General features: G+C 39.8%; 1 protein-coding gene across 3 annotated transcripts; it reads left to right on the top strand.

The window, feature by feature from the left end:
- Window positions 1–665: 665 nt before the first annotated feature.
- On the top strand, window positions 666–13,842 carry LOC114840352 (gastrula zinc finger protein XlCGF17.1-like). 3 transcript variants are annotated; one of them, XM_029123519.2, is made up of 4 exons: window positions 666–750; window positions 10,182–10,416; window positions 12,269–12,565; window positions 12,869–13,842. In XM_029123519.2, exons 1-4 carry the CDS (start codon window positions 748–750, stop codon window positions 13,075–13,077), a joined length of 744 nt encoding a protein of 247 aa, XP_028979352.2. In that variant the 5' UTR covers window positions 666–747; the 3' UTR covers window positions 13,078–13,842. The 3 variants fall into 3 exon arrangements, with proteins under 3 accessions (XP_028979352.2, XP_028979350.2, XP_028979351.2); XM_029123517.2 differs by having other exon boundaries at window positions 12,269–13,842; XM_029123518.2 differs by lacking the exon at window positions 666–750 and adding an exon at window positions 9,867–9,998 and having other exon boundaries at window positions 12,269–13,842.
- The last annotated feature ends 1,482 nt before the right edge of the window (window positions 13,843–15,324 follow it).

The following is a 15,324-nucleotide window of genomic DNA, read 5'->3' as shown; positions in this document are numbered from 1 at the left end:
ATGGTCTAAAGTACTCAATTTCATTCTATATTGATCTGCTTTTGCACACAGCTTCACAAGACCTGGTGCTAGGGCTCAGTTGTTTCTAAAGTCATATCAAGTGACCTAGAGGGCTGAAATGTGGTCAGTTCAGAGATGCTTGTTATCCGGCATAAAGAAAAAACATGTAGTAATTACAATTATTTTATAATAGTAATTTTATTATAATAGTACAAAAGTGTATATGTCCTTGTTATTTATTGATTTAACATACATACCTTGTTTGTATATTCATTACACCTATCTGGTTCTGTTCAATGATATTTTCATATGGAAGTCCATGGTTTTAATGGGTCATATATGTATGCAGTGTCATAACTTTATCTCTGACGTTTATAACAAACCAAACCGTTTGAAAATCGGTAGAAAAATTTGCAAGTTATGGTTATTTAAAAGTACATGCACCATAAAACACAATGTTACGAGTGAGCGAGGGGCCTGTGGCAAGATGGCCGCCATGTGCGGACGTCGACCTCCATTAGCCTTAGTGGCAAGGGCTGTGTCTAAATTTCTTAGGGAGCCAGGGCTGAACAGAAGGGTGGACGGCCTCACGCTCCGGTACAGTAGGTGGCAGTATATGCACCTTTTGTATGGTTGCGATCCGCCAACAAATGACAAGAAGAAAACAATGCACGAGTACATCCTAAGACAGTTGGTTTAGTTTTCAAGACGTGACGTTTTTGTGAAATACAAATACATTTCGCTAAAATGGTAAGTGCTTAAAGAATATTATTTTTTTCGTGTCTTTGTTTAGTTTGATAAAAATACTCAATGCGTTGTTACCTTTCCACCTCCAACTTGCTAAAATATAGTTTTTTTAGTCCAACTATCTTTACAGCTTTGATTTGTGTTCCGGTTCGTGGTAGTTTTGTGACAAAATATATTTTATGAAGAACATGTTTTTCTTAATGTTAAGCAGGGAATGAAACGGCACAATTTTTGGTTCCGTCGAGGACAATAGAACGCATTCAAATTCACCCGCGCCTGTAAAACGGCCAAAGAACGCCGGCTGATCTTGCGCGAGACCATAGCAAATGAATCAAAACGAACCTTCGCTGATGTAGCTTCAAGCTCAATTTCCTAAAAATGGCACCAGAAAATCTTATTGTACTACTTTAACCTAATTTCATGACGAAACTGAAAAATAAAGACTGGTATAGGCAGTGCTTAATTTGTAAATCGGGAGGTAGCTGAACACATTGGGGCGCGAGAGATATGGATCCGGTTGGCAAATCGACGCAAATAGGTTTACAGCACATCGGTAGTGGAAAACAAAAAGCTAAACCTTTCACATTCTTGTCAGGCAGTGCTGAGTCTACAAGAAGCTGCAGGAATAGTTAACTTGATGAACTCTGATTGCGTTTAGTAGAATGTCTACAGTGCTAAGCAAACACTGATGGAAAAAGACAAGTCATGCGCACCCGGATCTGTGAAAAGTGGGTGTTTGTGCCGAAATCACCCCCCCCCCTTCGCGTGAACGCGCACTCGATTCTCAAGTGTATAACTATAAACTAATCGTTGGCAAAATCGGTCATGTCTCACATTTCTTATTCGAGGAGTGTTTTCTAAAGTGTAAGGATAATTATACAGCCATCATTGCCTTGAAATGTTTATTTCATTTTTATGAATTATATTTATAATGTGCTCCTATTGCAACTAAAAAGTCAAATTAGGCTAAGACCATATTCTTGCCTGCCAAACTTTGCTGCCTTTGCTGTTTTGACCAGTCGGTCAGTTACTTTAAGCTGAGATGAGTAGCCTATTCAAGGAAAGTGGGCCCAACATAAACAATAACAGTAGTAATCTCTGTTTATTTAAATGAAACTCATTAAAAGAAAACAAGGGATTTTTTTTGCAGATATCTCTGCTACAGCCTACTACTAATTCAAGAGAACAATGACAGAAACGGTTCATCAACGAAAATGGGTGCATCGTATTTGTTTTAAAAACGACATTTACTGTAGCAGGTAGCTAGTACCTCGTTTTGGTTGATAGCGAAAGCTAGCACTACTAAATACATATGTATTAACTGATCGAAGGTAACTATAGGTCCGAGTCTAACCAATCCTTGACTACGCTATATTTTTCATATATTGTCTCGATAGACATTGAGTGTGACATTATATATTTCTTCCAGTTCTTTTACTTGAAAAAATTTGCTGTACATCCGACGTGTTGGATAGGTTATGGACCACTCAGTAGTGTAGTACCCTTAGACATAATAAAGAGTAGACGCCACATCGACCGCTACTGCTTGCTGACGAGTCGTGTGGCCGCCATCTTGGACCGGTCAGCCGCTCCTCTCAGTGTAATCTGTTTTGGCTGGTGAAACGAGCTGTCAGCGCATTTAAGTAATCATACCTCAGTGAATACCTTACTGATTTTCAAGCGTTTTTTTTGCTGCAAAGGTCATACATGTAGCTGTGATACAGGACACATGGTTCGGCGTATTTTAATATTCATAGTGGGCTTAACAGTAATATAATATTCTGATATATGATATAAAGACCAGACATCCGAGATCAAAACTGGGAACATAATCCCCAAAAAGGGAGAAAAATAAGTACATTTCCAGTTTGACTATCATTCTGATTGAACCCTTCTAATGTGTAAATTGTTGAAGTAAAGTCATATATATATTTTTTTCTCTCTTTCATTTCACAGCCCCCCTCCCAACATACACACACGGGTCCCAGTACTCTGTCTAAAATAGCAGGATGAAATGAGAAGTGACAGTTTTCATTTAAACTGCACATTTACTTTGTTGAAACTCCCTTGAAAAGTCTGCAAACTTAATTCATGTAGCAATTTTCTAAACACGGTTACAATGTGCTTTACAGAACCCAGAGGGAAAGAGATCAGGGTTAAGACAATCACAAACACAAAGACAAGTTAAAGATAAACTTCATTAAACACAATCTCACAAACCCAGTGTAAGGCAAAGGAGACCAACATTTTGATTCCTGGAGACACACACCATGAGGCTAGAGTTCATGAAACACAAACAAACAGAGGTATTTGCAGACCCACCAACACTTACAGCATTATTCACATATAATGGGACAGACCACTTTCCCGGCAGTTTAAAGCCATTTCTTTCAGTTTCAGCGTTAATCTTGTCAGAATGATGACAGATATGACAAAGATGCTATGTGTGATGAGTAAGGTTAAAGTACAGATATAAAGTATAGGTTTCCAATGTATGAAGCCTTAGCTTGACGCTCTAAAGATTCCCCTCATCCAGATCCACGTAAATAAATCCACAGGACCACTCGCTGACCTTCAACTATTTACTTTGACATAAGCTGTAATTAATACACACATATGGCCAATTTCTTAATCATTAATATTAGGGAGAATCACGAGAGAGGTCAAAAAACTGTGTGGCTCCACTCTCTTCTTGTCAGACTGCCCGCACGTCACATCCCCAAAAACTCTCCTCGAGAGAGTATCAAAGAAAATTAAAGGTGAGTACTAGGACACAACAATAGCAATATCCTATTCCCAGAAGTAACAAATGTAAGATAAATGAGATTATAGACGTTCTAAATAATCCACATATTTTAGTGTGAGGAATAAAACAATTAAGTTACTACATACTGTAAACATGTACTGTAAATATTCCTTCTGATTCCGAATAAACAAATTAACAGTGTAGTTACTATTGTTTAACTTACATAACTGAATCATAATAAGTCAAGTATTCACATTCTAGTTGGAGACTGCATTTAGGCCCCTACATAAAGCTTAGAATTAGTTTTGGGATGGCGGAATTTAGGATTAAAGGGTTGAATTGTTGTGGAACCACACACACGCTCTAAAACCCCTGAAAGAGGACAGTTATGTGGAGCTTCTTCCTCGTGCTCCCTTTCTGCAGTTCAAGAGAGGTGAGTTTGGCAATGTGGTGCAGCCTTATTTTGAGAAACACAGACACAACCAATGAAAACAAGCCAGAATGAGGGTTGTCGATGTCAAACTGAGTCTCCTCAATGTGTTCCCCAAGCAGAAAAACATCCTCCGTTCTAATCTCCTCCCGGACGATGTGTGTCACTGTCGACACCTTAGGAGCTGGCATTGGTGAAGCTTGGCGGATCACCCTCTGCAGCACTCAGCACCTTATAAAAATAATAATAATAAAAAAAAACATATTTATATAGCGCTTTACATAGTGCTCAAAGCTCACTTTACAAAACAGAAAATAAGAACAAAGCATCCTTAATATACAAAGATTAAAATAATTTAAAAAAAAGTTAATATAATCAAACCTTCACTGTGCCTTGTGATGGATTCACTAGGCTGCCGTTGTTTTTCCGAGTTAGAAGGTGGTAGCTCTTGTCAAATGAAGATGGTACAGCATCTCTGACCAAGCTCGCACGGCACACATCACAGGACAGTTTTATAGAATCTGCCGGACTACAAACCCTGCTATGTAGACCAGAGCATTTTCCACCAGACCACCAAACCAAGTGGGGAGATAACTGTGGTCACACACAAGGGCCAAAATGTTGGCGAATGGAGATGGGTGCTCTTCAGCAGTTTCAGGAAAGGACATCTCCACAGCAGACAGGGACACGGTGTTATCCTGGGCTGCCACATTGCCTGTCTCACCTGGTGAGACACCACACCGAACCATCAGGCGTCGGAAGATGGCCTGGAACTGGCGTGCCGATGGATTGTTATTACAGGCACACAATACATACATTACTCGCAAGACATAGATACATTCATTTGGTATATTTTCAGAATTAATTGTAATTAAAAGAACACCAACCCTACCTGAGGCTCTGATAGAATTAAATAGGAGCTCCAAGTGATCTTGGCTGAACCTGTAGGTGAGCACATACCGCTGAACTTTGAACAGTTCAGGAATCATCAGCATCAACATGTCGAAAATTTATGACAAATCCGATGACCGACAAGTACCTCCAAAAGAAAAAAGTTTTATTACTCTGATCATGGCGAAAAAAGACACCACAAGAAAGCACCATTTGATTTTGTTAATACAAAGCAGTTAAGTGTCTATCACAGGGGTGCAAACTCAGAGAATGAAAATGGTAAACAGCTACCAGGGCAGATAGATAATTAGTTTGCATCCATGTTTTTAGGAATGGGATCAGTTTCTTGTTTAACTTATACAGTATAATTGTACACAAAGAAACATTAACTTGGAACAATGTAATTGCAGAACTGGGATAACTTGAAAACAACACATGCAATACCTACCCTTTTGACACCTACATGTACTTGATGTTGTGTAATACATACCATTTAGAAACATCTAGGACCTGAAAAACACCAACCGAAACAAAACTGCATATTGAAAAACATTTAAACAAGATAACATCATATCAACATACATACCAATCTTTCTGACACCTGCATAAAGTTGATGTTGTGTAATACATACCATTTAGAAACATCTAGGACCTGAAAAACACTGAATACAAAACAATTCAGACAAACAAAACTGAAGCAGTTAGGAGCATCTTAGAAACTAGATGCATAACACAAACACAGCAGTAGGCTAGTTCACTACATAGGAAGCTACTTTAAGTTGTGTTAATTTCACATGACTAGAATAGTGTAGCTTGTGTGACCAAGCTACTTGGTAAATAAAGGAGTTACTACTACTGAAAAGTACCTTGATTCTGGAAATAGTGAAGTTACCACTAAGTTACTAGCTAAGCTAGTACTGCCCAACAATGATAACACCGTCTTTTATTTATATAAATATATATGATACAGTCTGTACAACTTGTGTAAAATTAGCTGGCCAATGTTATACCAGTAATGTTTTATTTTTACAATAGCATTCTTGTGTCAGTTGTAATCGAAGTCAGTGTTATGGAATATGACTAATCAAGTCTCAGTTCATAGCTGGGTGAACACCGGCTGGTGCGGTAAACATAGCCTAGCTAGCTGGCAACGATTTCAGTACAGTAATATCAAAGAACCTTGCTCCTTCTCAACTCTCTGGTAAAATTCTACAACCAATAGTACGGAAATGTTAAATCTTACTTGTGTAAAGTAATCCACCGAGCCCTGCTTTCGATGGTCCACCAATTTGAGCAGGAATATGCTGCCCCGTGCTCTGGCATCGTTGTTTCTGCTGCAACGCAACTAGGAGTATGATCGGTCCAAGATGGCGGTCGTATTTCTCGCGCCCAGCAGCCAATGCGGCGTCTACTCTTTATTATGTCTATGGTAGTACCTCTTTCAAGTGGTCCTATTGGTTTTCCGCTGTGCGCTGATTGGCTTTCCGTGACGGAGAAGAAAAAGAAAAATAGAACACTGCTCTATTTTTCCCCTTCCGCCGTTCCGCCATGGCCGGCGTTGCTGTCCTGTTTCAGGGAGGCTGGTGGGAAGTCATTTGAATGGCTAGCAATGGAGCGCTTTCTCTTTCAACAACGGCGTACCGCTTGTGTGAACGAGGGGTTAGAATTTTTGGAACGTGTTCTGAAGTAGAGTTGGTGTCACAGCGCTCCATACACTTTTGTGTGAGTGAACAGTGGTTACTTACTTTTTGGGCGAAGCGACGGTAAGTGACGGTAACGTCTTTACAACAGGAATCAAGGGGCAAACTCCATGGCTGAAAAATGAAGCCTTACCCGTAAGTGTCAAAAAAAATGGTCACTTGATGCTGACTGCAAAAGGGAACAATTTTCCCATAGATTTCTATAGAAAAATGCCCAAATTAACAGCAGTAATAAACATGTTTACTGCCTGGTTCTAAAAAAAATGTTGGTATATATTCCTCATTTTCCCTTTGTGACAACTGTGAGGGGGGTGATTATTATTATTTTTTCTTACTCATCTGTTTAAATTATATTAAATGTGCCCTATGCAACTTAATGTCACCTATCGGCAGTGAGTTCTATATCTGTTCTATAACTCCATTAGGATCTGACATTGTCATTAGTAACTGACCTGTTTGAAGCAGTGTCACTTCCAACAGTCGATGCTGGAACAATGAACACAGACTTTTCAAATGGGGTTAAATGTGATGGTCCCTTTCCATAACTACGGAACACAGAATGAACAAATTAATCAGCTAAACCAATCAAAACATCACCTGGGCTATCTATAGCGTTAGATGCATTGCCATTATTCAGAGACTCGTTGATGGCTGTCTAACGAACATTAAACTATAATTGTGCTAGCTAGCCCTAGTTGGAACAATAATATGTGCACTTTGACCAGTTTGCACAAGCCTAAATCTAGCTAAAAGGCAATATAATGGCTTCTTCTGAGAAATATTCACATAAGGTATAGTCAAACAACCCACAATGCATGTTTGTTTTTTAACATTTTGCTGAGACCACCATGTTGTAACACCATTTTCCAGCAGGAAATAGAATCAATGAGTGTCTGCTCAGACACAACTTGGCTCGTTAGCTTAGACTAAAGTCTCAACCAAAGACTTTGGAGAAACATTCCTAAAACGTATCTGCGCTCATACGAATAGAATGAACAAGAACATTGAATGATTTTCTACGTAGTATAATTGTTTCTCCTTCATCAATCTTGTAACGTACACATAGATTTCCTTGATTATCTAGCCAACTAGCTAAATGAGGCAATGTTACTTACTTGTCAAGTAGGAAGGTAGCCAACTCAGCATCACTGTTCACACAAACTTCAACTCTCCCCATCAAATGCAAAATGTACCGTCTTTTATCTTGTGCTTCTGTATATTTTAGTTTCTGGTGCGTTCAGTGTAGGCTACATGAACCCAAACAAAACTTGTCATTGACCTTCACCTCACACACCTTCAAGTAAGTGAATGCCTACAAAGGTCTCGGCCTTCTACGTTTTATTTGCAACCATGGCACTGGGCATAGTGTCAGTCCTGACACTCTGCCAGAGACGTTAGCCGATGGTATGTAAGGGTTATTATTGGATTTCTTAAAATGTTAAATGCTGCATAAGGCAACTTTAAGTGTTGTATTTAGGGGGCGTGAGCGTGATTGGGGTGGTGCTGGCACTGTCACTCGTGTCACTCCTAACGGTTTGTCGTTACTGGTATCGCTTCAGCTAACTCCAGTCACTGACAAGTAACGTTATAATCAAGTGACATCCAAATCAACGTAAACATATAGTCTGTGCTCATAACCTACGGTATGTAAAAATCTGATATATAATCTGCAAGTCTCCCTGCATGCTAGCTAATGTTGCTAACGTTGGTCCATGGTGTTTACCATTGTGAAAAAGCCTACTGAGAATGCCAGCTTTGTGGTTACTGCTGTAACTATTTTATCTTTATTATTATTATAACTACATCATTGATTTTGCCTGAGTGTGATAAACAGCCTGATATGAAATCAGCACTGCAGAGACGAGCATTCTGGAAGATTTAATCAGTCCAGTCTGTTTAATGGCTTGCAAACATAAATGCCTGCATTTAGCTTCACAGGGAGGTTTTGACAACAATATAAAAATCTTCTTTTTTTTTTTATTCCTATTCTGATGAACAAAACAATATAAGTTTCATCCTGGAAAAAGTGTTGTTACATTTTCACCTGTCCAGCCTACCGATGTGCCTCATGTTGAGCCCAGCAAGGAGTGGGAGACACATCGCAATGTAGTTGACTCATGTCTGTGAACTAACTTAATGCTTGTTATTTATAATATTTTTAACTATATAGTGACTGTATTCACTGCATTAAACCAAGAGAAGTTAATTAAATGACCATTTTTTAATACAAGGCTTAAACTATTTCTCCTAATATCTTGCAACCGGGTTGCTCTAACATTCATTTTTAATACATTTTCTAACGGATAATCAAATGTAAAAATTTAAAAATGTCTCACAAAAGTATTCAGTAATGTATTTTTGTTGTCACTTTCCAAGGAAATTATAAACCGTGATATACAGCAGTGGAAAAAATTAAGAGACCTCTCTTAATTTTTCTTAAATCAACATCTCTACATGTATGGCAGCCATTCCATTCCATTGTCTGTTAAATTCCAACACAGGCACACCTCATTTTACTTAATGAGGTTCTGATTATTTGATTACCTGAACATTATCTAATTTACAAAGGAAAAGTATAAAAATCACTGCTGTGGTCATCACAATCCTCTTGCAATAGGACCAGCTGGATGGCAAAAATAGTGCAAGTAGCACCTCAAAGGTAATTTGAATTAAAAATTATTATTCAGCATGAGAAAAGAGTTGAAAAGAAAAGCTTTGAGTGAGAAAAAGAAGGGTGAAGTGCATGGCGAGGACGGTTCGAAGCAGGCTCCTATGGGCCAGAGTGAAGTTGTGCAAATCTATAAAAATTGCCTGTCATCAATGAGAAGCAAAGAAGAGCCAAGCTGAAGTTTGCAAAAGACCATAAGAATGGACCGTAGAGGAATGGAGTAGGCAGCTTTGCCCCACACCTGGTCGTCTAATGGTTAGACGGAGACCTGGTCCTACAAGCCACAGTGTCTCACACCCACTGTGAAATTTGGTTGAGGATCGGTGATGATCTGGGAGGCTTCAGCAAAGCTGGAATCGGGGGAGATTTGTCTTTGTGAAAGATGCATGAATCAAACAAAATACAAGTTTATTCTGGAAGAACACCCTGATTCCTTCTGCTCTGACAATGTTCCCCTACTCTGAGAAAATTTTTTTCCAGCAGGATAAGCCATTTGTGTGACAGGAGTGACATAAAGTCACCCAACAGCAATGTGACTGACTGGTGGAGAGCATGCCAAGACCCATGAACGCTGTGATTTAAAAATCAGGTTTATTCCACCAAAAATGAGAATAGTTTTTTTCCATGCCACACAGCCAGGTCAATCAAGTCGTGGATGGAGGACCACCAGATAAAAACCCTGTCATGGCCAGCCCTATCTTCCGACCTGAACCCCATTGAAAACCTCTGGAATTTGATCAAGAGGTAGATTGATGGTCACAAGCTGTCAAACAAAGCAGAGCTACTTTATTTGTGTGACAGGAGTAACACAGAGCTGTAAGTGAAAAGTATTCTCCCCCCTTTCTGGGATCAAGTTAAGGAAAATGCGTAGACCACAGGTCTGTTATGACCGTGAATGTTTTTGTCAAAAATTATTTTTGTCATTGTCATTGATTATATATTTTTTCCAACAAACATGTCCTTTAGTCATCTATGGCTCTGATTTTGTATTTATTTTAGCAGAGGGAGGACAAACCCAGCCTTCTGCTCTCCTTCCACACTGAGCCCAAACAGTTGTTACTGGATTCTGATTGTGAAATTGAAGCTCAGGGGGCATTGGGGGATTCAGAGATGACATCAGTAAAGCTGGAAGACAAAAGTGAAATGCTGGGACTGAATGTTACCATTAAAGATGAAGAGGAGGAGAAGAATGTGGTTATCATTAATAATGGAGAGGGAGATTTACTCACTCAAGGTAAGAACTGGTTTAATGTCATTGTTAATGTAGTAATTTGTTGTTTTTACCAATGAATGGGTAGCTGTCTGTCAGTATTCTCCATATTGTTATGCTTATTTTTTGTCGTCTCAGAAACCATAAAATACAGAATATTTTAAAGATGTTCTCCTGTCCAAGGTGTACATTTGAGCCTTGTCTCTGTGCCTCGATGACAATTGGCTGGGAAGACCCACGGGAAATGTAAATTGTCCAGCAAATTACAGAGAGAGGGAGGGATGGACAGCCGGGATCTCCGGCTCTTGCAGAAAGTGACACGTTCATATATTCTAGATTCAAAAGTGAAAGATTTCAAGCGTTTTGTTTCAATCTTGATGATTACGATTTACAGCTCAAGGAAATCAAAAAGTTAGTACCTCAAAACATGAAAATAAAAAAAATGGGTAATACAGAAATGTTGACCTGAGAAGAGCTCTAATCAGCTAATTAACTTAAAACGCCTGCAAAGGTTTCCTAAGAATGTTAATTTATGCGCTAAATTCTTGATCGGGTCTCCTTTTGCGCAAATTACTGCATGGAGGCAATCAGCCTGTGATTGCGGCCTTCAGCACGCCTGTGTTGTAGGGTTTGGTGTATCTCATTTTCCTCTTGTCAGATTCTCAATGGGGTTCAGGTCAGATGAGTTGGCTGGACAATCAAGCACAGTGGCACGTATTATAGGGGTAGCAAACATTTTGGCACTATGGGCAGTTGCCAAGTCCTGCTGGAAATGTAAATCAGCATCTCCATATAAATTGTCAGCTGATGGAAGCATGAAGTGCTCTAAAATCTCCTGGTAGGTAATCTTGTCAGATTCTCAATGGAGTTCAGGTCAGATGAGTCAACCCTGTTGCTTGTGCACCTTTTCCTTCCAGTCTACTTTCCATGAATATGCTTTGATACAGGACACTGCCATCAGCCAGCCCGTTCAACAATGACCTTCTGTGGCTTACCCTCCTTGTGGAGGTTGTCAATTCATGTCTTCTGGACAATGGTCAAGTCAGCGGTCTGCCCCATGATTGTGGTTGTGTGTACTGAACCAGGTAGAGGTGTAATGGTCAGGGAGTTAATTAACTGATTAGAGCTCTTATCTGGTCAACATTTGTTTATTGTAAATCTTTCATTCAAATTTTTTGAGATACTGGATTTTTGATTTCCATGAGCTGTAAGCTGTAGTCATCAAGATTGAAACAAAAAAAGTGTGAAATATTTCACTGTCTAATGAATCTACAATATATGAATCTGTCTCTTTTTTGAACTTTTTCACAAGATTATTATTTGGAGATGCACCTATATATTAAATTTAATACAATGAAAATAATTAATCTGCAACTATTTTACTTGAGCACTAACCTGGGAACAATAATTAATATTAATATTTACCAGTGAGAGAGACCGTTCTCCTCTCAGTTAGTCACAGGCAGAATCAGAAATATCTGCAGAGCAACAACAACATTTCCCATCAAAGAATGCAGGCTGTAATCCATTATTATTTTCTGTAGTCCACCTGGGATTTTATCATGAATAGGCTTAAATAATCTGAACTGAATTAGTTGATTGCCTAAAACACTAGTTGAGAGCAAACCGTTTGGCTCGGAGGTCACATTTGTTTGGTAATTTGTTAATCATAAATGATTTGCAGGCCAAAAGGGCAATAAATAAAATGTTGAGCAGCAAGTCCCTTATGTCTTTTAAAATACTTTAAAATCAGGTTCTGATGTATAAGAATGGGCTGGAATAATGTTTGACTTTCCTTCAAAACTATTTTACTGCCAGATTGAATAATTTTGTGTCCCAAAATGTGTCCATAAATCCCTTCTGATGTCTTTCACAGATGGGATTCCTGAAGTGGAGACGCTTGGAGGGAAACAACAGGAAGACTACAAGCATAAGAAGTTTCCCCATTTAGAAAAAAATGTATCATCGCTTTCACAGTTAAAAAGACACATTAATATACATACAGATGAGAAGCCTTTCTGCTGTTCTGACTGTGGGAAGAGATTCTCTCTAAAACATGGCCTTAAACGTCACCAGCGAATACATACTGGAGAGAAGCCTTACTCCTGTTCTGACTGTGGGCAGTGTTATACTAGTTCATCTGGTCTTACTAGTCATCAGAAATTGCACACAGGTGAGAAACCTTTCTCCTGTTCTGACTGTGGAAAGAGTTTCTCTCATTCATGTAGCCTTAAATGTCACCAGCGCATACATACTGGAGAGAAGCCTTACTCCTGTTCTGACTGTGGGAAGTGTTTCTCTCATTTATATAGCCTTAAATGTCACCAGCGCATACATACTGGAGAGAAGCCTTACTCCTGTTCTGACTGTGGGAAGTGTTATACTAGTTCATATGCTCTTACTAGTCATCAGAGACTGCACACAGGTGAGAAGCCTTACTCCTGTTTTGACTGTGGGAAGTGTTTCTCTCATTTAGGTCATCTTAAACATCACCAGCGCATACATACTGGAGAGAAGCCTTACTCCTGTTCTGACTGTGGGAAGTGTTATACTAGTTCATATGCTCTTACTAGTCATCAGAGACTGCACACAGGTGAGAAGCCTTTCTCCTGTTTTGACTGTGGGAAGAGTTTCTCTCATTTAGGTAGCCTTAAACGTCACCAGCGTATGCATACTGGACAATAATACCGGACATTTGACACTGGAGCGTAATTTTGACATTTGACAAGCTTGACCGAGAGGATAAGCAAGTGTTTTACAGCATCAAGCAGTTCAACTGTCTGTTTTTGAAATTACCACGAATTAAGATATGTCTTGTTAGAATATGGGCGTGAGAAACATAACACAACACAAAGTGCTTATTTACTTTAACAAAATACAATAGATGGGTTGTGGGTCCCACACATCCTGTCCATACCTCCTGATAGGAGTTTTCCATGTGACTGTCAGACTAAATGAATAGACCCATGGTAAGTAGGTTGGTACATAACATTGTGAGAAAGCCTGTCTTTACCGGATGATTCACATGTATTTTAGTTCTATTCTCAGATTTTGGAGATGTGCTGGAGGATAATAGACAGTATAATGGTTTGCTATGATCACTGACCACCTCCTATGTGTCCTGGCATAACATACGGTGTTAACTTTGTAATTATTGGAGAACATGTAAGAACTATGGAAGATCAACATCATGTTTTAAATAAAGATTCTCCCCTGACTACTAGTTGCATTCATTTTTTTCATGGATCAAAAGTGGACTGAATCTAACCTGATTGCCCAGGTTACCGCCACCCCGTCACAGGACACTAAATGTTCATTGTAAATTACCTTCAAGATAGATGCAAGCCTATACTCGGATCAAACCAAGATCTCATCAAAAGATTGAGAGCCCTATGATCTGTTAATTATGTGCTTATTGATCCAGGTCGCATCAAGATCACTTTCACAGATAATGACCCTTAAACAAAGGCTTGTTCATTATTTGGTCAAATCAAATGTAATTCTCCACTGAGGCACTGAGCTGTGTAATATGAGGCACTGAGCTGTGTAATATGATTTATTTTCTGACTGGGGGAGGGACTGAAGAGGAATGAGATGAGCTCATGTTGTATGATTGATAGTGCTAAAGGGGTAGTCATTATTTTTCTGTAAATTAATAAACTCAAAATCCTTACCTATACTTACCTAAATCCTTACCTAAAAAAGAAGAGGGCAGAGTATGAATGTGATGAGTGGAATGTATTGATGTGCAAAGAATGCAAATACAGTAGAAATGAAAATTCTAGATGTGCAATGAAGGCAACAGAGGAGTTCAGAATATGTACAAGTATTAAGTATAGTGTATGTTACAAGTGGGATAAATAGCAATTCTCAATGGCATTCTGAATGTGCAATCGAGGCAAAATTAAGTTGTAGAGTAACATGTGCAACTGAAATTCAGGGATGAGGTTCCCGAGGTAGAAGTGTATGTAACACCTGAGGAAAAAATGCAAGGACAGTCCATCCATCATCTTCCGCTTATCCGGGGCCGGGTCGTGGGGGCAGCAGTCTAAGCAGGGATGCCCAGACTTTCCTCTTCCTAGACACTTCCTCCAGCTCTTCCGGGGGGACACTGAGGCATTCCCAGGCCACCCGGGAGACATAGTCCCTCCAGCGTGTCCTAGGTCTTCCCCGAGAGAGAGTAGGAACGTAGATTGACCTTCGCCTTACGGCTCAGCTCTTTGGGAGGAGGGCAGAGAGTTTGTGTCATGGATGTGAAGGGTCCCTGATGATTCCACACGCCCTGTGCCAGACACTGCTTGTGCTGGAGGTCTACAAGGGCTGGGATTTGGGTACCAGTAATTTGCTGGGCGGCTTTCAACCAACACTTTTAGGGCCTTATGTCCACCTATGGAGCAAATGCCAAACCACATTGTGGCACATTTATTTAGAATGCTCTCGATTATTCCGCTGTAAAAGTTCACAAGGATCTTGGAAAACAGGCAGGCCTTCAGCCTTCTCAAGAAGTACAGGCGCTGCTGTGCCTTTTTGACCAGGGCTGAGGTTTAGAGGGACCAGGAGAGGTCCTTGGAGATATGGACACCCATGACTTTAATGCTGGACACAATAAACCCCAGTCCCATTCATGAGAACTGGGGTGTGACTGCAGCATTTAGATTTCCTGTAATCCCCAGTGAGGTCTTTGGTTTTCTTTGCAATAAAGGCAAAGAAAACCAGGAGGGGCCTCAGCACGCAGACTTATCGAACACCACTGTTCAGTATCAAGGTGGAGGAGGTGAAGTTGTCAACCTGACAGACTAAGTTCTGTTGGTTATGAAGTCCAAGGTCCAGTTGCAGAGAGGGGCTGATCCCTAGGTCATGGAGTTTGTTAACAAGGCCTAGGGGGTTGATCGTGTTGAATGTTGGGGCTAATGTCTATGAATAGCATTCTCA

Source organism: Esox lucius, chromosome 11, assembly GCF_011004845.1.
Source record: "Esox lucius isolate fEsoLuc1 chromosome 11, fEsoLuc1.pri, whole genome shotgun sequence".
NCBI classification, from domain to species: domain Eukaryota; kingdom Metazoa; phylum Chordata; class Actinopteri; order Esociformes; family Esocidae; genus Esox; species Esox lucius.
The sequence above is the reverse complement of the archived record's forward strand: the minus strand, read 5'-3'. Positions and strand labels throughout refer to the sequence as shown.